The sequence below is a fragment of the Crocodylus siamensis genome, chromosome 5, assembly GCF_052110815.1.
Source record: "Crocodylus siamensis isolate JL-2025a chromosome 5, ASM5211081v1, whole genome shotgun sequence".
Lineage (NCBI taxonomy): Eukaryota > Metazoa > Chordata > Crocodylia > Crocodylidae > Crocodylus > Crocodylus siamensis.
In genome coordinates this window covers 11,253,851-11,281,729 of record NC_143399.1, presented here as the reverse complement: position 1 = coordinate 11,281,729, position 27,879 = coordinate 11,253,851, and the positions used below count along the sequence as shown (strand labels likewise).

At 44.6% G+C, this 27,879-nt stretch overlaps 1 protein-coding gene across 2 annotated transcripts in view; it reads left to right on the top strand.

Moving 5' to 3' along the window:
• The first annotated feature begins 11,292 nt into the window (after positions 1–11,292).
• The window catches only part of USP24 (ubiquitin specific peptidase 24), an 88,747-nt gene continuing 72,160 nt past the window's right edge, over positions 11,293–27,879 (top strand). For both annotated transcript variants that reach the window (XM_090047968.1, XM_090047967.1), the window contains exons 1-2: positions 11,293–11,736; positions 27,265–27,430. In XM_090047968.1, the coding sequence (XP_089904094.1) occupies positions 11,422–11,736; positions 27,265–27,430 (481 nt within the window). In that variant the 5' untranslated portion in view covers positions 11,293–11,421. The remainder of the gene's footprint in view (positions 11,737–27,264; positions 27,431–27,879) is intronic.

Here is a 27,879-nt window from a genome sequence, read left to right as displayed (position 1 = left end):
GGATACAAGCCAGCGTTTTGCTTGCTTTACTAGCCGCAGCATCACATTGCAGGCTCATGTTTATCTTGTGGTCAATCATGACCCCCAAGTCCCTTTCATCTGTAGTGCTAACTAGCGTAACACTGCCGAGTCTATAAGCATGCTGCAGGTTTTTCCTACCAAGGTGGAGCACCTTGTATTTTTCAGTGTTAAACACCATCAGGTTCTCATCTGCCCACTTCATGAGCCTGTCAAGCTCTGCCTGGATAACCCTCCTGTCCTCAGGTGTGAATGCTTTACCCCAGAGTTTGGTGTCATGGACGAACCTGAGCAGAGGAGAGGTGCCAAAAAGTAGATCACCTGCCTCTTGGCAAAGGATTGCACCCCCACTCATGGATCCCAGCAAGCTGCTGTAAAGATAAGGGCCTTCTAAGCAGGACTTCTTGTCAGATCCAGCCAACACTAATGGCTGCTAGGTCCCGTGGAAGGGACTGCAACAGGTCAGTGTAGGTGACTGGGACCAGCTGAAAGGTCTTTTCACTCTGGCTGACTTCTCAGAAGCCATCTTCCTGGTGCCCACCAACAAGACTCTGGGCATCAGTGGGCTAACCATGGAGGTCTACCATGCATTCTGGGGTCTTCTCAGCCCAGATCTTGCCATGGTCAGGGCCAAATCCAAAGGGGATTGGAAGCTCTTCCCCTCATGCTACCAAAAAAGGAAGGGCAAGAGGAACATGTGCCATGAGGAACCAGTGTCCATTCTCACTCCTCTGCACACACTACAAGCTTGTAGCAAGGGGCATATCACTGTGGCTGAAGCCTGTGCTGGTGGAACAGATATATGTGGTGCCAAGGCATACCATCTTCAACAACCTATACCTGGCCTGGGACCTCCTTGAATTCACTCTCAGGGATGGTCTGTCATTTGGCCCCCTGTCTGTTAACTACGAGAAGGTGGTTGACAAGATAGATCACAGGTACCTCACAGGCACTCTGTAGGCATTTGGCTTTTGTCCCTGCTTCATGTAGTTTCTCCAGGTGCTGTACACCTCTGCATGATCAAACTCAAAAAGACACTGTCAGAGCCCGTCCCTTTCAGGTGGGGAGTTTATCAAGACTGCCTGCTGTTAGGACGTCTCTACACCTTCAGCCTTGAGCCCTTTTTCTGCCTCCTGCACCAGCAGATGATGTGGCTGGTGCTCACAGAGCAGGCCATGACAGCAGTCCTCTCAGTGTATGCTGATGACATACTCCTCACAGACCAGGACCCAAACAACCTGGCAGAGGTGGAGGTCTGCCAGTCTATCTACTCAACAGCTTCTTCTGCCCAAGCTCTGGCCTGATGATGAGTGATGCATGGCAGGTGGGCTTACTCCCAGCCACACTCCAAAACATCCACTGCAGCATCGGTTCACTGTTCTATCTGGGGGGCCTACCTCTTCCCCAGCCAGCCCCCTCTGCCAGAGAACTGGGACCAACTTGAAGTTAGGGTGTCTGAGCAGTGGTGAGCATGGATGGGACTCCTTCAGTGCCTCTCTGTCTGAAACACAGTACTCTGGTCATCAACAAGCTTGTCCTATCCAAGCTTGGGTATTGGTTCAACACCCTGCCCATGCTTCCAAACCTCCTGCCCAGCCAAATATGGGATTCTCCTGGCCAGGACAGCACTGGGTGTCTTCAGATGCCCTGAACCGCCCCTTCAGCAAGAGGGGGGCAGGGCCTGGCATGCATTCACAGCCAGGTACACACCATTTGCCTTCAGGCCTTCTGGAGGCTCCTTTACAGTGCCAGTAGCCAGGAAGCATGGTGCCCCATCAGACATGCCTTCCTCCACTGCCACTGGGGGTTCTGATACGAGCAATGGGTCTTCTAGCTGAGAGGCCTTCCCATACAAGACTTTAGCAAGCTGCTAGATTTCTACCAGTACCACCTCAGGGCCTGGATACTGGGTCTCCTCCTTCCAGGCTTGGACACCCCAGGCTGCAGACTTCATGGCTGAGCCCTTGCTGAAAAACACACAGCTGATGGTGCCTGCAACAGACATGGCCTGGATGCATTGAAGGATGATCCAGATCAACACCTCCCATATCAGAGGCCTTCTGGACTAAGTCAGGCAGGGGTGGGCAGATCCTTATGTGCTGGCCTACCCACATTATATGCATCCTACCACTTACTCAGGTAGTCAAGGCCACCCTGCTGCCCTTACATGTATGGAAGAGGTTCAGTCCAAAGGCAGACACTGCCCACTCATATCCACCTGCCCTCCAGAGCTTCTTGTGGGGCCCCATGTTGGCAGACACCATTGCCCTCTGTACCATACCACCTCAGCAGGATGGGAGATATCAAGCCAGTACACTTCTGTATACCCTATCATCACCAGCTCTACACACTCATGCTCTGTACACTCCACCATCCTACTCTCACATCCCACCCAGACACCAAGTGGTGGGACACCCTCGGCAAAGGCAAGGGTCTCTAGTGGACCACACTGGTCTCATGAGCCATCAGGGCCTAGGGTGACAGCTCTTGCACAAAGCTGTTTCCATAGGTATGTATCTGGTTCACTTCTTCAATTCCCCTGACACCTGCCCTTTTTATCAGCAGAGGGAGACCCTACTTAGAGTGTCCCAGCTTGCAGCTACTCCGGAGATTCTGGCTGTACTTTTCCCCTCATCTTATATTTTATGCACTTCCCATCTGTGGCCCCACCAAGTCCTAGGACCTTCTGGTCAACCTCCTCCTAGCTGCAACCAAACTCACCTTCTATCAGGCCAAGAAGGAGGCCCTGATTGGAGAAAACCTGGGTGACTGTGGGGTCATCTTCCTTTCAGTCCTTCATTCACATGTCCTGGCAGAATGTCACTGGGTAGCATCCACAGGCTCCTTGGACACATTTGAGGGGCAGTGGGCACTGGCTAATGTGCTCTGCTTCAGGCCCCCCCTCTGAACCCTTGTTATGAATCTGTGACTTAACTCCCATCCCTGTTTTCATTTTTGTTGTCTCAAGGGATCACTTGTGGTGTATCTAGTGGCCTCCCTAACTGAAAGGATGGGTCTAGGCCAGGAGTGGGCAAAATATGGCCTGGTGGCCAGATCCAGCCTACAAGGCCATTCTTTCTGGCAGGGCCCCTAAAAAAATTAGAAAATTAATATTTATTTGCTCCTAGCTGCCTGTCAAAGATGACAAGAGCCAGGGGCAGTAGGACCCAGAGGAAGCTAGTGGCAGGACCCAGCAGCAAGGTCTGCCTAGCCCTGGCCCCACAACCAGAAACCCCTGCCTAGCAGAGGCTTCTGGCCTCAGACCATGGGGCTGTTCCTGCTTCCCTGCACTGGAAAGGGAAACGCAGCCCTCAACAGTTTGTCAAAACTCGGTAAGCGGCCCTTCATCCAAAATAATTGCCCGCCCCTGGTCTAGGCCCACTGCTCCCTACATCACAAATAGACCTGTCTCTGACCCTGGCAAGTCATGGGAGCTTTAGGAGAGTATAAAGGAGGGCAGAATAACCATCCCCCATCCTGCCTTCCTAATCATCAAGGGTATAATGCTTAGGTAGAATGAACAGGTTACCATTGCTGACTCTTATGTTTAACAGCCGCTGATGGATCTGTCCTCCACAAATTCATTGTATCCCTTTATGAACCTGGCTATACCACTGCAAGCGAATACCACCAACTTTGCTGATAATTCTGTTAGCCAACTTCTGAGGCCCATGGAGAGAGATTCTCTGCATTTAACTGCCCACAGGGACAGAAGCCTTTTTATCATTATATGATCTGCCTACATTAAGTAGCTTATCCTGAGCCATTGAAACAAGTGAGAAGAGTGTTTTCCTTCCCAAATGGAACACAGCTGCATTTTGTAAGGTACAGATCTGCATATTCTTCTTATTCCTTTCATGCAACAACCAAAAAGAAAAATTCCTTATAGAAACATATTTTTTTCCTTACCAGGCAGAATAAAATTCCTGTTTTCATACAACTCCTGCTGTGCTCGCTTAAGCTGTAGTTTTAATTGCTAAGTGCGGTCATATATGTCTATTTCCATTTCCTTTTTTTTTGTATGTGTCTTCTTTGTTATAAAAGATTTATAAACGGGAAGGTTTCATTTCATAGCAAGCTCCTCTTAACAGTCCTACTCTGCTACTTCTAATAAAAAGAGCAGGGAGTGCAACCTTTGCCCTGAATATATATAAGATAGATAAAAAGCTTGGTGGCTGTATAATCAAGTGAATTTCCATTCTACCAACATCTTCAAACATCGAATGTTGTCCCTCTCAGCTCCTTGTAGCTGAGCATTTATCTAAATAAGGGCAAAGAAAAAGGAAAATAAAAGCAGGGCCACAAAGAATATTTCCAGTGAGCTCAAAGATTTTGGGTGGAACTCTCAAATCACCAAATTCAATGGAAAACTCCACAGTGACCTAAATGGGCCAGGATTTCATTTTTTGCCTCTGCTGTTTATGTCTGGTCCACCAGAAAAATACAGCTGTTTGTTCTCCCTGTGAAAATACTGCATTCGGTGTTTCAATAACAGGGGGTCTCTAAAACATAGGATTGTCTAAAAATGGATCCATGAAGAAAGAAGCAACCTGTTAAAAATACAGAGTGCTACTCTAGCAGCTCTGTAAAAGTCATTATAGTTGATTCAATCACATGCTATTTTTAGGCTGACTCGCTAACAAACACAGGCCAGCTCCCACTGCCATCCCAAAGCCAGCTACAATGTCCTCTACTTTTGGCACTTAGCAAAACATTAGTTTCTGTTGCCAAATGTTGCTCTTTTGCAAGGATGTAAGATCACTGGGGATGCTTAAAAATGTGCATACTGTGCATTTTGTAGGACTTGGATAACTACTGTAAAATATTCCAACTAAATAACTGGTAGATGCACGTTCTATTGAATAGCAACAAAATTAAATCAAGCAGTGAACACGTGAACACATACCTCACTTTCAGAGCACCCATTTTGATACTCTCATTTCCTTGTCCATCATCACCCACCTCCCTTCTGCTTCCTTGCACTCTCTATGACCCTCTTGGCTTCTATAAGAAGTACATCCCACCATACCTCTGCTCTAATCTCCATTTAAGCAGTTGACTTCTTCCACATGGAGGATGCATTTCTTCCAGTCATATCACATAAAAAAACGCACAGCTTTGGCCTCGACGTACTTTCCTAGAGTTTACTAGATGTCCAGCCAGCTTCTCCACTGAGTTGAAATGCAATATCTCTGCCTAAGGGCGGTCTCCAAATGAAACCCATCCGGAAAGCTTGTATAAGGTGCCGTTAGGAATAGTATGGTTTCTAAGGTGACACTGCGCTGTTCTGTCTCTGGGCTGCCTCCACACTTAGCTAAAAGTCCATCAATCTCTCTATAAAAGCAAAGCTAACTCCTTTCAGCACTGCTTGACTACAAGCAGTTAGAGCATGCATCATTATAATTTAATCTATGGCATTCTTCTCTCTTATTGCTCCTACCTGGAAGCTAATAAGACAAACTCCATTTGTTCTGGAACTAGCTTTTGTGGCAGGCTCGCTGCTTTTGCCTGGCAAGCCCAGCTTGGAGAAGGGCACTTTGGATTGGTGGAACATTTCCACCAATCAGGTAACAGCTGGGAGGGGCTTGCCCCACCCCTGCTCAGAGTGGTGGGGATGCAAGAAGCCCCTGGACCTGATTGAAGACTGCACTTCGCAGGTCTGGCAGACTTCAGGGGCGGAGCCTCTGGTGTAAATAAAAGCCCAGTATACTCAGCACGCTGGGCAGATGCAGCAAGGGACATCAAGGAGAAAGGAGCTCCAGAGAAGACCATCATCTGGACCTCACCTGAGCCTCGGCAGTGCATGGATCGGCACACAGGGAGCTGGCCCTGGGAGCAGCTCAAGGCTGCTCAGGCCCCACATGCTGCTCAGGTCAGCGCATGGAGAGTCAGTCCTGGGAGGCCACTCAAGTTAGCCCTGGCTCTAGGCCAGATGACTAGAGCCCCGCAGTGTGGCTCAGCATTAAACTAAAAGAGCCCCAGTGCCCAGAGTACAGCCCAGAAAGAGGAAAGATCCCTGGCGTGAGACTGGAGCCAGTGAGGACTCAGCTCCTATAGGAGCTCCCTGGGTGCCCGATGTGGGGCACAGTGCACAGAGGGAAGAACCCTCAACTTGAGGCCAATGGCTCCAGGAGGCCTGAGACAGTGTAGGGACCCAGGGGCCAGATCAACAACCCCCAGAGGAAGGAGCGTGAGTTACTGGGAACCCAGGTCCCGCAGGGGAGGTGCCCCCAGGCAAGGGACCCTGTGGGATGAGTGGGCCTAGGGGGAGAAGACCCTATCCCATTTGAGGAACCAAGTGGTTGGAGCCCAGATAGGGCGCATCTAATATCTGGTATAGTTATGTTTCCTATTCAGTATCTATTGTTATTGTTGGTGTTACAAATAGCTGGGTGTATTAATTCTGTATAATGGGCTCTGTAAGGATGTCTTTATTAGCTAACCCACTTGTGGTATAAACTTGCTGTCTTGATTGTCCTGGGATTCACCCTTCTTCTGGGCCTCAGGCATGGGTACTTACTCGAATGTCCTCCCTAGGGCTGCCTTCCTCCAGCTAACAGACCTGTATATTTGTATCTATATCTGTAATTATATCTAGCTTGAAGAGTTTTATATATATATGTTGTTAACTCAGTAAATTGCATATAGTTAAGAACTTTAGGCTTGGGCTAACTCTATAGAGGAAAGAGGGATCCGCTCAAAATGCTGGCATCCCTCTCACAGCACCCCCTCCTGCCTACCCATCCAATCCGATTGAGAATAGGGCACACCATTGGGTATACCTGGGTTACACGTTCATTAGTATACCTGGATGCAAAATTTCAGGTATGGTCTGAGCTAAACCCTGGGACTTATCTGCAGAGCTTTCTGCAAATAATTTATCCTTCTGTGCTTCCATTTCTTCATTAACAAAATGCAGAGAATAATATTGACCTACCTTACAGGGTATTGTAAGAATTAATTGTTTGCATAGCACTTTGAAAATGAGCAAGTGAAATATAAGCCCCGCTGTTGGTACAACAGTGAATTGCCAAGTCAACAAACAACATATTAAATGGACCCACGTGAAATGCTGGAATTTTGCTGGAGCTGCCAAGTCTGAGCATGAGCTGGTCAATGGACGCTAGTTCCTCTCGTCACTGGTGGCCAGTGCGAACAAAGGAAAGTGCCCTCGTATTGCAGCACAGCACCCAAATGCCATACAACTTGTGGTGAAGCCACAAACATAATATAAAACTAATATAAAACAAGTTGCTCTGTCAAACTTTCTCTTTCTAGAACCACACAGAAGAAGAAAGCAGCTCTGGGGAGATTTTTTTTAAAGTCCCGCTCCACCAGTGTAAGTCAATGGGGATTGAGCCTGTGTCATTAAAAAGTTTCTCTCAAAAATGTCACTTGTGAAAGGCTGAAAACATACTTCTTGCTTCCCTCCCCCAATACATTTCCTGTGACAAGGTATCAACTGTTTTATCTACAAACTTTTTGCCTCAAAATCTCCATTTTCACGGTGGAATATAGACATGCTTACATACAGTTGGGATAATCCTTGTGGAGCTTTACATGTTTGTGCTTTCTGCTCCATCCAGTTTCTCTATTCTGAGCATAAGTGAGGTCATTACCAGGTTTTTAGTTTCCTACGGAAAAATTGAAAAAAACCTCAGATTTTCCCTTTTACCTGAGAAAAATGTGAACAATGAGCAGCCGCGGGGCCCATGCAGGGAGCAGGATGAGGCTGGGGGCAGCTTGTCTGGGGGGCAGGAGGGCCTGGCTTCCCATTGCTGCATGCACTCTATGGGGGGAAGAGGGCATGTATCCCCAGATCTGTGCATGGGGCAGGATGGGCTGCCCGCTGTGGGCTCAGGCTCCCCGCCCTGATGTCCTTCTCTGGGGCCCATCAGACACGACCAGGCTTGCAGCAGGACAGAATAGGGCTGGGTGGGGAGGATCATTGCCGCTTTGAGCCCCACACCACCCCGGTGAAGCTCCCCCTACCTGCTCAGCAGCAGCAGGGGTGGTGGCACAGAGTTTTGCCGCTTGCTGCCCCTGGGTGGGCAGTGGGCACCTCGCCAGGGTACTGCAGAGCTTGCAGCGGCAGCAACAAGTTACCCTTCCCAGCCCTGCTCTGCCCCACCATGCCGGGGCCCGGCTGCTGCACTGCAGAGGCCCCACAGAGAGGACAGCAGGGCATGGAGCCTGCACCTGCCCCCTCCCCTGGGCTCCACTCTGGGCTCCCCACTGGGGCCACAGCAGCCACCACCTCCCATGGGTGGCAGCTGGGGCTCGGGCACTTCTGCAGAGGGGCAGGCGGCTGCAGACCCAAGTCCCTGGCCCCATAGCCCTGGCAGCTGGGGGCCCCCCTCCAGCAAGGCTGGAAAGATGTGGGCCTGTGGGTGGTGAGTGAGGGGCATCGGCAGGACCCAGGGGGCTGTGGGTGGGCAGTGAGGGGCCTGGACCTGCACCCTGGTGAGCTCAAGGAGCAGGGGGAGCTCTGATTTTCCATGATAAAAAACCCAACATCAAATACCGAAATATATAGGTATTTATCATTTATTTTATTATAAGGATTGAGGCACTGGCAGGCTTTCAAATTGCTTTAAAATTGTAAATATATCAAAAAAACACTGTGTTCAACTGATACCTATATATATAGATATATATATAGTAGTGTTTAATTTTAATCATGGATTTGGAGGGGTTTAATCAGAGAATTTGCAATTTTTTTAATCAGAGAAAACCAGAATCTCTGGTCATTACTAACATGGAGAGATAAACCGAGTGCAATCTCTCCATTCACATCCACTGACTATAAGACTTGTCATCAGCATTAGACTCACAGACTGAAGATGTTTAAAAATGTTATATTTTTTCTCTTTCTGCTTTACATATTTTTTCCAGAAGACTGTACTTTGCTTCTTCTCCTCTAAATCTACATTGTAGATTTCCCCATGACACATTTACTTTTTGCTTTCGTTATATCTTCTTAATTTCGTATTTTATTTTTCTAAGTAATTGCACCTTCTATTGTGAGCCATCCTGAGGCTTTGGGGGGGATATAAATAAATCAATAAAAATCAGAAGAAGTTATAAAAAGAAAAATCTGCAAGTCAGCAGACCCTGATGCCCTTGTTTATAAGGCCACTTACCTCTTCAGTGGCAGCCCGATATCAGGTAAATCAGGATGCAGGGGCTAACGGAAGAAGGGTTGGGAGGGCAGGCAGGCTGGGGTGGGGGATCAGGGGTCTACTACGGGCAAGCAAGGGGCAAGCCTGACCCACAGGTGGGGTTGGCAAGGAGACGTGACCCATGGGTGGGGTTGGGGAGCAGGCACAACTCACAGGAGCGAATGGGGAATAGGGGGCAGGTGCAATCCACAGGGTGTTGCTGGGGTCCAGGAGGATCTGGCAGGATCAGGGGGCTCATGGGACCTTGGGGGAGCTTGAAGGGACCAGGGACTATTTTTAGCCCCGTTGACCTCCTCTGAGTACCTATAGCACCATCCCTCCTGCCCCTCACTCCACCAGGATTTATTTGCTCCACTCTGGCAGTGACAGCACCTGGAGCAGCATGCGAGATGGGAGTTGAGGGGATGGCTGGTCCAGAGGGATCAAGGGGCTGTGGGTGGTGAAAAAACAGCCCAGTGCAGGGTGGAAGTGTGAAAAGCACAGCCCTGGAGCTGGAGCCAGCAGTGAAAAATAGCCTGGTATAGGACTTGGGATGGGGGAGGGGAATGAAAAACACAGCCCTGGGGCTGCTCCATGCACCTAAATCAAGTTGATTTGGTACTCCATAGGTCCAGGTTTAACTTAAACCAAGTTCTACAATTTTTTGACCCGTTCATGTGCATTGAACTTCTGTGCAGTTACAGGTGTAGATTGATTTCCAGTCACTGAGACCTGGTCTGTAAGTGTAAGGTTAGCACCAGGATGAGCAAAATCTCAATCAGGTGGCATTTTGAACCTAAATAACTTCCTCAAATGCTTGTACTTAGCCTAACAGGTTCACCAGGCTGCTTCTTTCCTCATAACCCAGTTGTACTGGGATCCAGCTCAAAGCAGTGCACATCAGCGAATCCTGGTCTTGCTGAAGTCAGTTGCTAATGCTGACTGCAACAGTGCCAGAATTTCACATCGTGTTTAAAACTAACCTCAGTCCCGCCTCCAATTTCTCTCTGGACTTGAGTGGTAAGTTCCTCCACTCACCTAGCAGCAGAATCCATTCTTCTGTTTTCATAATCTTCCTGCTCTTGGCATAAGTTACCCCTTCCTCTACATGCCTATTTTGTTCATCTGCCAACTCCTTTTACATATTTCTCCCTGCTTTGCAATTAACTCTGCCATTTTATTATTTCATTTTGCAATGGTGGTGTTCCAGTTGTAGCCACGATGGTCCAGGAATTATGCAAGAGGCAAGGATTTCTTAGAGCAGGGGTGGGCAATTACTTTGGGCGGAGGGCCGCTTACTGAGTTTTGGCAAGCCATCGAGGGCCACATGACAGGTAGCCAGGGGCAGATGAATATTAATTTTCTGCATTTTTAGGGGCCCCGCGGGCTGGATAGAATGGCCCACCCCGCCTTAGAGTGACATCTCCTCCTGCTTGCCTCCCCACACACACATACACACACACACAGCCCCACCCTGAGGAGCCCCCTCACACTCTCCCTAAACACACAAGCCCCCTCACCCCCCCCCCCACACAGGCCCTCTCATCCCCCACCACACACGCAGGCCCCCTCACTCCCACCACACACGCAGGCCCCCTCACCCCCCACCATGCACACACCCCCCCACACACATGAGCTCCCTCACCTCCCACCAGCTGGGATCCTATGACCCCAGCTGACTTCCTGCCCTTGGGGGGGGGGAGCTGGACTCGATGATCCTCTGAGGTCCCTTCCAGCTCTAATGTCTATGAAATCTATGAACCCTCCCTGCCCCCCCCCCACACACACAAGCCCCCCTCATCATCCCCCCAAGCCACACACACAGAGGCTCCTTCACCCCCCCCACGGACACACACAACCCCCCCCCAAGGACGGACGGACACACACACACACACACACACACACACACGCCCTCGGGAGCCCCAAGACTCCGCCCCCACGTTCCAAGCCCCGCCCCCCGGGAGCCCCCTCACGTTCCACCCCCCCCCCACTGTTCCCCCGGCAACCCCGAGCGCGGCCTGCCCTCAGCCCTCCCCCACCGCTGCCATTGGCGCCGCGGCGCCTCCCCCGTCACGTGACGCGGCCCCGGCGCTAGCAGCCCAGCTTCGGCGGCTGCTTCCGGGTGGGCGCGGACGCCGCGGCGGCGGCCCAGGCGAAGCGGCCGGCAACATGGCGGCGCGCAGGGCGGGCAGCGCCTGAGGGAGCCCGGTGCCGGCCCCGAGCCCGAGGCGGAGGCGCGGCCATGGAGAGCGAGGAGGAGCAGCACACCACCACGCTGCTGTGCATGGGCTTCTCGGACGCGGCCGCCATCCGCCGCGCGCTGCGCCTAGCCAAGAACGACATCAACGAGGCGGTGGCGCTGCTCACCAACGAGCGGCCCGGCCTGCACTACGGCGGCTACGAGCCCATGGACAGCGGCCAGGGCCCGCCGGGGCAGCCGGGCGGCCGCGGATCGCCGGCGGGCGGGCAGGGCTCCCGCGGAGACGGCGATGGCGGCGGCGGTGGCGGTGGCGGCTTCGACCCCCCGCCCGCCTACCACGAAGTGGTGGAGCCCGAGGTGAGCACCGGCCCCAGTCCCATCCCGGACGAGGCGGGTAGAGTCGCGTGTAGCAGACGGGTGACCCGGGCAATAAATCGACACCCCCCCTCCCCTGTTACTAAGCCATTCTCGCGCCCAAAGAGCAGCCTGCTAGGAAATTAGCACTTGGACACATGCGGCAGCTGGATCGCTGTGTCCTGAGGGGCGTGCAGGGAGCTTGGCTCCCGATGCCCCATGGGGAGTGAGCCTGAGCTTGACATACCTGCTCTTCTTGTGCCTTGGCCTTCAAAGCATCAGGCAGCGCCACCAGATGCAAGAATGATGTGGATCGTTGGGTGGATCCAATATCTCCAAGCATTCGGGTGCAAACGCCTGTAGTCGGGCTGCGGGAGCCATTGGCTGCAATTCGGTTCTCTTCCCTGGTTGAGAACAGGGCTGGTCTGCTTTTCTCCTCGCCCTTCGAAGGACCGGGTGGCACCCCAGGGTGTGGCAACCCCCTGGTTGAGAGTCCGGCTTTCCTCCCTGCACCGCACCCTTCAAAGGATCCAGTAGTTCAGAGCCCGGGTGGATCGACCCTGCCTTCCACCCCTGTGTCTCAGCCAGTATCACTTCTTGTGGGTTTTCTTGTTTGTTTGGTTTTTTTAATTATTATTTCCCCTGACACGTTGTAACACAAGCATCAGTCGCTGCCAGGGAAGTTGCACAAAGCAAAGCTGGAGTCACCTTTATTATGGGATGAGTCTTAACGCAGTCTCGATCCCTGGTTATCTTTCCTGCTTGGCGTTGGGGGCTAGACCCGATGATCTTCCAAGGCCCCTTTCGGCCTTATGATCTATGAATTGATGAAACACGTTAAGTATGGAGTAAATGAAAACATAAAATACGACAGACTTCTTTTTCTTTTTTTTAAATAATAAAAGCTTTAGTGTTGTTCTCTTCAAACATTGTAACTTTGTGGGTTTTTTAAAACGACATCTTTGTGAGAGGGAGTGAAGGAGTTTGATCCCTTGTGAGCGCGCTGCTCCCAAGTTGTTGCTTTAGCTTTTTCTCTCATTGCCTCTTTGCTCTGCCACCCGTATCAGGCCTTCATTAGCTTGATGTGCAGATCTTTTCATGTTTCCCTCTCTGCTGCTGCTCCTCCTCCTGCTTGCAATGTCTTCTTTGAACTTATCTATAAAGTTGCTACCCTCCCCTCTCAATCTCTTCTCCAAATGCACCTCTGTCATGATGTCTTTAACAAATGAGCCAGCTGATGGTGTCTGCATTGTGGAATAGGTAGGGCTCAAAGCCAGTTATCCCCATATCTTAAAAGCAGGTATGTGTATATGTGCATTTTGTCAATACAGACTGTATGGTAAATGCAGCCTGTATCATTCATACAATACAGTCTGGCTACATTGCTTGTCTTGAGGTCTGATCCTTCAAAACATATGTAGAGAATTAGTGCTCTTGTTCACAGGCTAGATCCTTAGCTGGTATACTGTAATAATTTACATTAATGGAAGATGTGCACACTATAACTTATGTCAAAATATCTAGAGGTTGGGAGGCTCTGATTGCCTGAACTAGCAATGTTAAGATAGGTAAACTATATCTTTATTTCTGGTTTTTCCCTTTGTTGATTTGGAGATTATGGATGAATATTATAACCCTAGTATCAATGCCACCTACTTTCAGTGGGCTAATTAAGACCACTTAAAGATGTTTTTTTAGTCTTAAAGTTCAGATACAGTTTAAAGAGTTACATGTGTGATACAGTGCTCTTTCAGTGTGACGTTTGAAGAGATACTGCCAGTTGAAAAATTGCTCATGTCTGCATTTCTTAGCCAACTCAGTTAAAATTACTCAAGCTTACTCTGAGACTATTCTTTCTATTTTTTCAGTTGGTGTGTTTCATACTTTACATGTAGTCATCTCCACCGCATCCTTGCTCAGTTGGACAGTTTTCCTGGTCTTACAAAATAAATCTAAGGAAACAAAAACACTTCTGCAAATAGGGAAATATGGCTATCATCTTAGAAATGGCAGAGGCATTAGGAGTATTTGTAAGCAAGACCTGTTACAAAATTGACTCCAACTTGGTAATAAAATCCACGCAGATTTAGAGGTCCTTGTATCCACATATTACAATCAAAGCCTTATTTTCTTCAATGTAAAAGTGACACAAGAAACATTTAGGAAATGAGCTTAGATGTCACCTGTATTTAGCTCGTTGTTGTTTTATATTTGTCAATTTTTGACACCCTTTAAAAAGAACAAATTGGAATCCTTTGCAAGTAGTCCTTTTTTTTTTTTTTTATTTTAGTCTTGTACACTTCTACATATACTTGCCTTAAGTGACCTTAGTGGACACAATCTGAAGCAGAACAGCTCAGGAAATATGTTGGGTTAGGGGAGTGGGTTTTTTTAATTCATTTTTTTTAAACTTTATATCCAAGGGTCTAGACAACTTAGAAATATATTTGCAATGTTCCTGAAACTCAGACTAAATATGCTAGCATTAGTAATAGAAGTGAAATAACATATTCCAAAATGGAATTTTCCAGCTCAGAAAATAAGTAGCCCTTGCAATCTAAGTTGAGACTTCTCCATTAAAATGGTAGTCTAGTGAATTATACTGTTTTGCTTTGTCTGTTTAAGTTTAATCTTTGTAATGCAAACAGTGGTTAGAAGTATCAGTCCTGGTACAGAATACAGACCAGGTTAGTGTTTCACATTTTCAAGAGTTCTTTTGGCTATGTGCAATTCAGACGTCAAGGTTTAAAAGGTATTTATAGCATATCACATGCTTTAGGTAATGGTTATCTTGTAAACAAGTATGATTAGCACTTGCTCATTAATTCATGGGAAACATTGGCCAAAAGCAGTTTTACCTTTTTCCTCTGTTTTGAAAACAATACAACATCTCTGCAGGGATCAAACACTGGCAAAATGTGAGTTTAAAAGATGGCATTGATTCCAGCTCAAACTTCATCTCTGCCATCAGGAGCATGGCATTTTGTCAGCCTTGGAGATTATCTCAAGTTCTGGTGTGAAAAGTTAACTTGGCATTCCTGGACTCCCAAAGTAAGCCAACCTGCCATGTAGAATCTAAGTTGCTGTACAAGTTCCTACTAAATCCTTAAATGTTGAAAGAGGATGATGAATGAATATGAATGTATGTCAACTTAGTGCTAAGTCTACATGCATTAGGAAGGCAAGATTGATATTAGAAAGGAAAAAAGCATATGCCTCTAGCATACAGTTGACATGTGCTTCTCTTGGAAAGGAGGAAAAGAAACAAAGGAAGTAGCAGGAAGGCTGAAGAAATCTGCTTATTAAAGATTAGATTTCCTAAATTTGAGCACAAGGATCAATTTTACCAAGCTGCATAGGAAGAATTACTTTTATGTCACAGCATTCAGCATAATATGATATAATTTGAGAGAACATCTCAGTGAAAGATCCCATAACAATTAAGGGAGCCAACTATAAAGTATTTCTTCCAGCATGATTGGCTTTTGTTGAGCATAAGGGGTGTGATAGAAATGTTTCTAAACCAGCGCATCATGCAGCATCATTTACTTCCTACTGATATAACAAACTGAAATGATTGTGCAGAAATTAAAATTTGAAATATGACTTCATAATGGTATTCACTCAGAGGAGATGAGGCAAGGCTGAAAATATGCAGTCAGTATGAGCCTGGAGAGGTGGATTTTTCTTAGAGTCCAGGTAAAAACATAGAGGGTTTTTCAGGCAGGGTGGAGAATGCTGAAACTAACCAGTGAACCCATGATGGATACTGATGTAGTAACAAGCATGCAGGTCACAGTAACTTGTAGAATTATTAAGAGCCTTAACTTTTTTATAATGGCTTCTGACAGTTGTTGCTATGACCTTACTAAGGTGTGACTAAGATTGCATGCCTTCAAGCTATCCCTGACTTGCTTGAAACATGTGCTCTCTTGAATCTGCAAGGTATGAGTTTCTGATCCACTTTCTGGCAGATTTTACAAGGAGAGGGTTACACTGCAGATTTTTCCACAGTTCCTTTCAGAGGTGGTGGTAAGTCCCAAGTGGAACTCATCCTGCCAACATTATTCTCATTCTACTCCAGTGATTCTCAGCTAGGGTGATACTGCACCCTGGGGTGCCTTGAGATCCTTTCAAGGGTGCCACCTAAAGTTAGCACTGTTAGTATCCAAAAATGATTCACAGGATTATCCCAGAGATTTCAAATAGCAATTTACAGTGTTAAAACCATTCTGCCCTGTTTGTGGTCTTTCTGAGTTCATTGCAACAGAAGAATTGCTCTAGTATTTTTCTTAGGAAAAAAGAAAAGTGAAAATTGCCATTTTTCCAGGGATGTCTCAAGTCTATCAGGGGGTCTCTCAAGTCTGAAAAGGTTTGGAACCACTTTTCCACTCCCTAGAAAAGGGTTTTGTAAAAGAGAGAGACCAGTGGCTGTGGTCAATAATAGTGCTGGAAGCAGTTTTCCACTTGCTCTCCTACATGCAATAATGTGAAGAAAGGGAATGTTTTAAATTCAGTGCTGGGAGTTAGAACATTTCAGATATACTGTGTGGTTTGTGGGCATATTACTTAATCTCTCTGTACTTCAGTCAGCCTGCAGGTAACAATATTTGCCCACTACATTAGAGTGCAGAGAGCATTAATTAAAGTTACTGAAGTGATTTGTGATTCTTGGCTGGAAGGAGCTAATATTAGCTGATCTATTTCTTTCTTTATGGTGTGTGAAAGATCATTCTCCTTGACTAAATAAATGTAGTAAACTTACTGCAGCAATCTGTGAATTTAATGTGGATCACACACCTTGTAAATAGTGACTGGAGCTAGGCAAAAGTTGAGTGTTTCTGGCGTGCTTCTGTAGAAACTTTGCAGTGTGGTTTATCTAAGAATTGGCCTTGTAAAACAATTTATGCAGTTGAGTAAAGCTTTGTGGTGGATGTTGTCACTGAGCCCCTGGCTCAACGCCACCTGAATATCAGGTGACAGTGTTTTAGTCTTCTAGTTTTCTGCACTGGCATTTTCAAATATCACTGACTCAGGTACAGGATCTCTTTTGAGAGTCTGCCTATTTTGAGCAATTGATTTTGACTATTAAGAAAATGTCTTGACAAATTTCAGTACTTGTGGTGCTTGATGGATCCAGAATAAAGATGCTAGTAACTGGAAGGCAATTGCAAGATTTGAAATATTGGTGAGACTCGGGTGTTAATATTAAGTGCTAGCTCTGTATTTCAGAGGACTTACCTTGTCATGTAATCTGTTCCTTAAAGTAGTTTTCAAATGAAGACAAATGTTTCTAAATAATTAGACTGCCTGAGGACTTGCATTAGGATTATATTTGTAGTGAGCGAAAATGGGAGGTAACTTGTTCATAGATGGGCAGCTTCTCAGCTGGGCAGGAAGTGTCTTTGGTATAACGTTCTCTAGAGACATTTTCTGGTCATCTTCCCAGCCCAGAGTGCTATTTCATGGCAGCTGTTTAATAAGGAAGTGAAGTGCTGAAGGAAAATAGGGATAAAAACAAATTAACTAGTGTTAGGAAGTTAATTCCAGCAGATCACTTGGAATGCTTATGGGTAAGAAACAGTGGCCCTTTGTACAGAGAAGGCAAAGAGGGAAGGAGAGTTATTTGTTCTGTAAACCTTTATCTTGAAAAACATGTATGTGCGTTGAGGCTGCCCTGGCAATAGTTTTCAGAAAGTAAATTTCTGCCATTCTCCATGAGTCAAATTCAGAGACATCTCAGCAGTCTACATATAACTTTCTAGAGGTCTCAACTTTAGACCAAATTAGATTCCCTTCTTCCTTACACCCACTTCATCAAAGTGCAAGTTATACTTCCCAGCATCTGAATTTGATCCTTGGAGGTTGAAGAAATCTAGCTGGCATAATTAACAAGCTGTTGAGGTAGAGGGAAGGAGCATTGCTAGAAAAAATCAGCTAAGATAATGGTCTAAGACAAATAAGAATTACTGATTCCTGCTTAAATTTACATTTTATCATAGCTCACTATTGTATAATACAGGCCTGTCAATATATAGACAGGCATACCTATTGCATCAATAACAGCTTGTATTGGTATCCTTTGATGCAATACAGTTATTACCTGTGCATGATTCTCAAAATTAGGGTAATTATCTTGTTTTTATGACTCCAGAATCGTGCATACTAACAGATTGTAACAGCTGACAGAGCTGTTGTGAGGGAGCTTGTCTCTCCCCTTTTAAAGTGGAGAAAATGTATGTTTGTCCTTGAACATCTTTAGACTTGTTTTCGCAGTGATAGTAGAGAACAGTAGACCTGACTTGGAATTCAGTTCCTTGTAAGGAGATTTACTTCTGTTTTTTTTCAGAGAGATCAGAACTAAGCACTTGATTTTTTCACAAATGAGATAGTCTAATGGATGCCATAATACATGCTGAGATGTATTTCTTTTTAAAAGGTCAGTGGCAGCTTTGTTTTACTTCGCTAACTTATTGTGGTCAATCTAATGTAATATCTCATTTAGAATCCTGAAAATCTGTCCCTATTGATCTGTTGTCCTCAGGCTAACTTGTTTCATTGCAGCGCTTTTATGTCAATACCTAGTGACCTGGCTGGAAGAAAGTATTTAGTTCGTACTGATTTTTCTTTGAACTCTGGAAGCCCAGTCATTCATTGTTTGTCCTTTGTATGGCACAGTGTTGAACTGCTACTATAGAATTATAGTTGGTTTTCTGGCAGGGGGGACTGTCTTTGTGTGTGATCACACCAACATGTTCTCAGCATCAACTTGATGATTAGGATGCAGGGTTGTGGCTTTATAAAAGTATACAAATCTGTCTGTTAAATATATCCAGAGGCCTTTTTTTAAACCGTTTTCATCTGGCATATTCTGTGATTCTTTCTTTTTCTCCCATGGCTCACAAATGGCTTTCCAGCACTCTATGCCAGCCGCATGCTACCTAGCTTTATAAAAGCTCCAAACCGTTGGCAACTGATATCATTGTAGCTCCTGTTAGGTTACAGTTGCCACTGAGTGTGAAGGTAATAGTGAAAAATTCAAAATTGCCCTTCCTTAAGCCAGGTGCACAGCTTGTCCTATGAAATCAAGCGTGGGCAAATGATAGGTTTGAGTTCCCACTGCCTGTTGGCTGCTATAGCCCATTTAATATCTAAGTATTGTTCTGGGCTCTGAACATCTAGTCAAGTGAGCTGGGGTAAATGCTGAATGGTAACACCACGGCATCACCCTGGAAACCAGGAATTCTGGTTCCAGCAGCATTTTTTTTTTTTTTTAAATAAAATCCTAATTAAAGTTAATTTCTAAACTAGCTTGAAAGCTGAAAGGATTTTCTCTTGCAAGTTATTGGTGTTCTTATTTGTTTAGCTTTCAGTTTTGAGTGATGGACGTAGGCTCATAGTTCTTATTTTTCTATCCTGGGGATAAGAATTATAAGGTATTTTAACAAATAAGAGAGATGCTATTGGTAACCTGTTCTTGTTAGTCTAATGTAAACTCATAGCCAACACCTTACTTTAAACACTTGCACAGAGGGAGTTAGAAGTTTCATGGGGGCAAATTAGTCTGTATAAAGACTCCAAATTAGCCTGAGCTAGGAGGAGCTAGCCATGGCATGCTTATTTTCACACACTCTGAATAGCAACCTTGCTTCCTCAACCTGCTATGACTAATTGCTTCTCATATCCATACTGAAAGCTGTGTTTGTGTAAATTGGTGCATAGCACAAATTCAAACTATAGATGTTCTGTGGAAATAAATCAGTCATCCAAAGACTGATGTAATCTGGGCTTCTTTTTAATAACATTTTGGTAGCCAAACATCAATAAAATAAAGCTTTCCTTGCTAACAAGTAAACTCCATGATTCTTGCCTGCAAGCAGCCTTTTCCAGAGATTTAAGATCACTGTGCTCTAGTGTCATCCTGCCTTGCTAAGGCTTAAGATTTTAAAAATAAACTATTGAACACTTCCCTTGTATATTATGAAACTGTACAACTAACCTGTACTCGGACAAATAAATAAGCAGAACTTGCTGTAGAGATGTGTTTGTGCTTGCAGTGGATCTCCCAGTTACAGAGTTGCACTGAGGAAGTTCTCCTATGATGTAGAATAGGTATTGAAAGTGTAATATTCTGTGCATATCTGTTCCGTTATGTAGAGTAAATTGCATATGATGTAATTTTTGGAGTTAAGTTTAAAAATAGATGTCAAGCTTGCCATGAGATGCCTGGATAAGATGATTTGGTCTAGTGCTGGGAGCAATCAGGGGAATAGACTCTTTGGGCACATCCCCAAGAGCAGAAACTTGCAGGGACAACTAGCAGCAGGACACATGTGCTGTTGCTAGTTGTCCCCAGGAAATGCCCCTGTACGCACACAGGAGCATGCCAAGTTGCCCGGATGGGGTAGGGGAGGCTGGGGCCAGCACCTGGGCTGTCCCCAGCAGCCTTACCTGGGTCCTGGAGCCTTCCTGGGGCTTCAGTGGCAGCAATCCAGATACACAGAGCGTAGCCAGCAACCTGCGCATGGCTCTGGCTGGCAGGGCTCTGGTTTGGGGCAGCATGCACTTTTGTCACGTGCTTCATCCCACTTTTTTCTGGGAGAGGTTTTTTGTTTGTTTGTTTTTTTGACCCTGGGGTATCCCAGTGTCAAAATAAACCCAGCACACTGCAGATTAGCATCATGGCAAATACTTGCATGTGCAGTGTGTGTAGTTTGTGGTACCACGCATGGATCTGGATACGCCTTTTGGTTATATTCCCAGATCTGCCATTTGCATGACTTCAAGGAAATGACTTCGTCTGATTGGGCTGATACGCATCAGTTTCTATAAATTAAATAAATACAAATGTTGCAGCTTACCCTATCTGATAGGCAAAGTGTTTTTGAGAGAGTTGCTTGAAAGCACAATATATGTGCAGAGTTGCAGCTTTAATGGCTAAAAAGCTGTTCAGTGCCTAGCACCACAAGTAATGGATTCTGACCAACAGAAGATATTTCTTTTAAAAATGGATTTTTAAAATGAGGTTTCAAGCAGATGGCAGAATAAACCTGCATGCTAGACAATAGATTCTGCCTTAATCAGAATTCCTCTTGACAAGTAACTAGGGGAAAACAAATGTCAGGTCTTGATTTCAGGATTCATTGTGACACATTCGATGTAATGTCTCAGACAGTGGAGAAATGCTCCCTCGGTTTTTAAAGGTATTCAGCGTATTGCTTGTAGCTGGCCTTTGATGTGAAGATCCTGGCATCCTGCAAACACTGATGAATTCCACTCTATATTCTGCAGTAGGAAAGTGTCTTGTTGCCATTTTACAGATGAGGAAACCAAAGCTTTAAGAAACTGTGACTAGCTTACTGTCACACAGCATGTCTGTGAAGAGCTGGAAGTAGGGCTTGGGTTCTTGGTTCGTCCTTGTGTACTTCATATAGTCCAGCCATTGTTCTTGAACTGGATTACTGCATGCCCTGTGGTGTGGAATGTGCTGGCACCAGTTTGCATCAGTGGAGTAGTTTCTTATTAAGAGCACACTATATTGGCAGGGGAGAAGGGGGTCCATAGTAAATTAGCCCCTCCACGGTAACTTTCCTGTGTTTGCTCTCGCCATATGCAAAAGGAAAACTCATTCACGGTAGCTGCTTCTCTTTTCCTTGAGGAGAAATGATCTTGAGCTGGCTTTCGTTCCCTGAGACGGTGCATGTTGAGCTGTAACTACCCACCTTTTTCTTACCTTGTGGCAATTTGTGTGTCCATGTCCTCTGAAACAGCAAAATTAAGGTCTGCTTATTTGCCCTAATGTTCCCTTCATTTAGCAAAACTCACACCCTAAGGATAACTAGTCCAGCTATTGGTTGACTTCTTGGTATCCTCTCCAGGCCCTCAAATATTCTGGTTTCATCTTGCTCATTGAAAGAAATGTGAGGTAGTACAGTTTCTATTTTATAAATTTTATTAAAAATCTTACAGTGAAATGAAACAAAGAAGCATATAATAGAAGTATGAAGGAATTTAAAGAAGGTAACTACAGATTTGCAATAAATCAACTAGAAAATAGTATGCCAGAGTCTGATGTAACTTGTAATTTTGAGTCGAGTACTGAAAACAACTTTTTCAAAGGTCTGAACCATGACCTCAGAGCCAATTAGGGCTTCCTTTTTAGGCTTCAGTTCTTATGTAATGGCTAACCTTTCCTCCACTTCTGTCTCCCTCAACAGGTTTTATAATACAGACTTCAAAAGCACATTCTTGAAAAGCAGAAGCGTAACAATTCTTGCTTTCAGAAGTCAGCAATGACTTTCTCCAGGTCTGAGCACTGTCAAAAACACAGCATGCTTACATAGTGCCTTAAAGATTCATTAAAAGCTGTTTAAACCTGGAGAACTATTTCTTTTCTAGTGGAAATAGTGGTATTTTGAATGCCTGTGCGTGCACACACGTATGCATATCCGCACAACTCTACTTCCACACTTCAAAACTAAGGTTAATAAAATGGCTAACAACAATAAGATGGAATTCTAAAAAAGGAAAAATAAGATACTAGCATGGCCTGAAATCATGAGTGAGTCAGCCCCCACAGTGTTGTGAGCACTTAGCGTAAGAACTGAGAGTGTAGGCAGGCAAAGAGCCAGAGGGTGGAGAAATCCTGGGAACAGAGCCCTTGCTAATGGACACTTGGCCGCATGAGTAGAAATGGTCAGTGGCTGGATGATTCTGAAATGACCTGTAAACTCAACAGCTGAGGTGGCTTTAGCTTACTCTCAGTTCATAAGGTGTATGAATTTTGTTTGCTTGGCTTAGGAGTTTCTCTCTCCAAGGTCTTCAGCATGTCAAGTGCAAGGACGTTACTGTTGCTGTATGGCTCAGGTTTGAATTTGCTCATCACTCTAGAAAAGTTTTGCTTCCTTTACCAATGTATAAAATGTTTTATTGGAGAATCATCCGTATCAAACTTCCTGACTCATAATATCAATACTACAGATTGCAGTACAGTGGAGAGGTACCCAAAAGGCACTGGATGCTGTTTGTCTGCAGAAGCACGGAGGTCAGTGTAGGCCAACTCACCCGCAGCAGGTTCTGCCATGCTTCTGATATCTACTGGAACAGGCATCTCTACGCTACCTTATATACTAGACTGTAGAAATACCCTCAGACACATTGTGTTGCCAGTTTATGGAAATTGCACTAGAAATCCCTATAAAAATACCTGCTAAGAAAAAGCTTAATGTAACAATACACATAGCTCCAGTATTTAAAATAAATTCAGCTTTAAATGTTTCATTATCTCCACTGTCTCAATCCTTAAGACAGGAAAATGTTCTTGTTAAAAACAGTTTCAGTAACTTTCTTGTATTACAACCGTACTCTGGTTTGTTTTAGATCTGAAATCCTGAATCTTGAAACAGAAGTTACTGTAAAGGTCTCTAAGATGAAAGTATAAGACTGCCTGCATATCCTCTGTGATTGGGGAGTTAATCTTGAACCCCTACTGCTGTTATCTTAGTGCAATGATCATTAGGGATCCCTTCAAAAGTACAGAGTCCTCATCATTTTGCTTTACTCAGCATTTAAAAATATCGGTCCTGGAAACACTAGCTGTATGTAAAGTTCATCAAGAGAGCGACCATTCTTGTCCTGATCTGTACATGTCTCCAAAAGCATGTTGAAGATTTTCTTAATCCTATTGTAACAGAATTAGACCATTGTTTGAAGCAAAGGGATCAGTGTTATGTTCCTGTGTCTCTGAGTGGCTGCATGGTGTTTCTGGAGTGCAGTTTATTTTGCCTTGTGAATTGCTGTGTTTCTGTACAAGTCTTTTCACCTTAACCTTGACCTGCTGCCCTAGAATTGACAGTATCAGTTCTGAGCCTCTCCACTACGTGCTGCAAATTGTGGTGAACTCTTTCCAGCTGTGACTGTTTTAACAGGCACAAATGACAAGAGTGAGCTCCTAAACACACATTTGTTGCTGATTCAGTTTGAAATGATGTGAAAGCTTGCCTAGTGCCTTTCTACAGGATACCTAGCTCTCTCATCTGCTGTTTTTAAGCCTTTGCTTTTCTAGAGCATTTTTTATCATTCATTTTATTAGAAGTTGAACAATGAACAGCTTAAATTGGTGTAGAAGGCTCATGGGAATAGCAGCAATACTTTTCAGGAGAAAATAATTACTCATTTTAGGTGTGTTGTAAGACACAAGGTTAAATCTATTGTAAGGTGAATCACTTGAATCTCTCTTGAACGCAGCATCTGAAATGTTTCAGTATTATGGAATGGAAATTGAGTTAGACTTCTAAACAGTCTGCACTTACAGAAGACTGCAATAAGTTTAACATCAATTGCAGAGATGCTTTTGTGCCTTGTAATCCACAGTTATAATTAAGCTGATATCTTCTAAGGCATGGTTTTAGCAGCAGAAAAGAGTCATGCATTCAAGGATGGTTTGCCTTTTTGAATTGGAAATATACTGAGGATGCACTCCCCCTTTCTCAAAGAATGGAATAGGTTATAAAAGCAGCTTTACCAATACCCCACCTACCATCCCTATCACCTTGTCCATAAGGCTTGGATTTGGCCTGCAGCATGGGGGAAGTGAGGGATCAATGACGCAGGGATGAGTGCACAAGCCCTGGAGACCAATTTTAAAGGGGCCCCATGCTGTGTTCCCAGGATACCTGCTACTTATCCAGCCCTCTGCTCTGGGCTGAGGGCTGCTTACTTATTTTTCCCTTGCTGCTGAATCCATCAGTTCTGCTGGGTCACATTTATCAGTGACATGCAGTAAGAAAGCAGAGGTTGCATGGGAGGGGATATATAATAGTAGCTACTCAACACAGCTAAGCGGTAGGAGGGGATCGGTGGCGACACGCTGCGGGGGGTGACCATAAAAGGTTGCTGCTCTTAGGGGAAGGAAGCGTAAAAGACAGTACATCTGAAATGTAGTAAAGCAGTGCAGCCAAGCCAACACACTGCAAACTGGTACCAGTTGTGAATTAATGCATGTAAAATGGCCCTCTATCCAGTAAAAAAATGAAGAGACCCCAGCTCATGCCACATAAACCAGCTACTAAAATGTCTTTTTCATTCATTACAGCCTCAGTTCAATATGGTTGTTACTTTGGTGTCAAATATATGCATCCTGTGACCGGAGTCTTTGCCTCTTGTTGGACTAATAATCATCCCCTTAATAGTAGAGGGGAGAGTCTAATTTTACCAGCTTTTCCAGTCTACATGGAATGAAATCTCTTAATCTGTTTCCTAGTGGGTACGTGTTCATGCTAAACAAGTAAATCGTTGGTTAAACTTGACACCAGTTTTGCATCCCATTGGTAGCTTTGGAAGAGGCCAACTATTAAATCGATTTGGTAATCTGAATGTTGCTGTGCATGTTGGAGGATGCATGTCATCAGTTTATGCCTTTCATCAGGATTAAATTTATGTAGACTTTCTAACACCTCTTACCCAAGAACTGGAGATTGTAAATGTGTGTTTTAGTTGCTAGACAAAGATTACATAAGGATACGTCCACTGTGCCAGATCAGGCTACAGCACGGCAGCTATCAGTATCCAAAGCTTCAAAGAAGGCACAAAATTGCCTCGGTTTTTTGTTGTTGTTGTTGTTAGCTCTGCAAAGCAAAGTTGGATGTAGTGGGGGAGGTGGCATTACTTCCAGACTGTTGACAGGTTTATTCCCTGAATCACAGGGCTTGTTTACTCTGGAGTCTCTAACTGCAAATATTAATATCAATCCCGTTCTGCTTGGCTTTGACCACTGGGGCTCAGTGTGTGCTGTAGGTCAGCTGTGTACAAGTTGAGTCTGTTTCTAAACTAACTGCTTTTGAATGGCTGTTATAATTGATGCAGAATGATTATTTTTAATGTAGTGGGTCAGACCCTTCAAATAGTGAATGCAGCGGGAAGACTGGGAGCTCATTGATTTGCTTAAATGGATTTTATTCTTTGCTTAGCACTTCCTCCTGGGTTCAGTTGCTTTCTTTTGATTTATTCTTTTCTTTTTACTCCTTTCACTTCCCTGACACTGTGTTTCTTACACTTGAATATACTTCCTGCTTGTCCTTCCTCCCTACGTGTTCTTGGCTTCTGTCCTTAGTGAGGTCTTGTTGCTATCACTGCACTTCTGTTTTCATCTCTCTCTCTGACAGTTATTACCAATTGCTGCCAAATGTGATCCAAACATTCTGTCCTTTTTCCTTTTAAAAGAAGTTTTGTGTGCTCTTTTAATGTCAGAGGGAAAGACTTCCTCCATGTAAACCCTGTTACTCATTGGGTGACCAAGCACCCATGTGAGGTTGGAAATGAAATGAAAGAGAAAAAATGGATAACTTGTCTCTCCAGCCTCTTATTTCATCTGGCACCATTTACACAGTTACCTCATATGGCATTTAACAAAGGGTGTCAGGCTAATTTTGTGTTCTCTGTACAGGAGGAATAATTGCTATTCAGTGGCATTTACAAGGACATGGCTAAAGCTAAGCTTCGGGCTGCTTCTTGTCCTGAGCAGGAGGGAGACAGGGAAATACAATACTTTCTGCCGATTCATTTAGACTGCAAAAATACCCTATATTTCTTGTTGGACAGCCATTTGAAACTTAACTTTCTTTGAATAAATCACTGCATTAAATAATTAATTAGCTTGTACTTGAGACTGATTTTATTTATGAAATGGTTGGATGAGAAAATCATGCTTCTGAATTGCATCAAAATAATAGTTTCTTGCCCAGTCAGATGTTTTGCAGGGAATATTTAGTAGAGAATTACTGAAAAGAAATTTGAAAATTCTTGATAGATCAGGGTACTTCATGTCAAAATAATGTTACCTTTATGCATAATCTGCGGTGATTTTGTTTCATAGTCTGTTGTTAAAAGGGTACGGTATGTTTTGTATGACAGTATTAGTTTTCACACTTTGTAGGATTGTTTGCACGGATTGTGAGGTTAAATGTAAATATTTTGCGTGTGTGAAGGATGGTCTTGGGGTGTACCTGTGGAAGCTCACGTTGTTGCATATTATTTAAATCAAGATGAACCAACTTCGGAGCTCAAGAATTGTGAGACATGACCCCAAAACTGAGACTGGTTTAAAAACATTTTCATTTGCCTTCTGATATTTTCAAAGTCCTAGGGTTTCTGTTTGCAGGCTCTTTGCAAATGCAAGTACAGAAGTTTGTCAATTTAGGTGAGTTTTCAGGAACTGGTCAGTTAAGGAAATGAATGGATATCATAGAATCAATGAGAAAATTGATAGCTGGCAATCCTAGAAGACAAAGTCTTGTAAATATATATTTAAATATGTGAACTACAAGAAAGTGTCCAGCAAAGTGCAATCCCTGTATCTGGGTGTTTGATAGAAGTTTCAAATTCTTCTGTCAAAAAGGGACACAACATCAATTAAAGTTGGTGTTGTACATGCTTAATATGATAGGAGAAAACTATGGTCTTCTTTAAAGGAGCTGACTAATCGTTAGGAGCATCTGAAAATGATTCTGTATTTGAACCTCTTTTCATTCGCAGAAAAATGATGAAAATGGGAATTGCCCTGAAGAGGGTATTGAGTTTCCTACAACCAATTTGTATGAACTGGAGAGCAGAGTTTTAACAGATCACTGGTCCATACCTTACAAGCGTGAAGAATCACTAGGCAAGTGCCTAATTGCATCTACTTGCCTGGCAAGGCTTGGTAAGTTCAGTTTCTCTTTCTTCTCCCCTTCCCCCGCAAAAATGTGGCCCTGAGGTATGTTTAGGAAGCTCAGTAGATATGCATGAAGAGAATATACTTGGGCATTTTCAGTTTTCATGTTAATTTAGCACTTTGCCTGGAGTCATACATGTATATTTCTGATAAAGTAGCTAACTTTTTCTGTTTTCTTATCATATTAGTGCTGCAAAGAGGGTTTTAAGTTTTGTTTGCTTCGGTGTCCGTCAAAGAATAGAATAAACACAGGAGACACTCGCCGTTCGCAGGGGATACGTTCTCATATCCCCCACGAATGGCAAAATCCACGAATAAGGCACTGCATTCATAAACTGAAATAACTTCTCTGGAATTAGTCTTGTATCCTTATATTACTCAATGTAACCAGAATTGACTGTTTTTTGTTTTTGCTTTTGTTTGTTTTAAATACATTA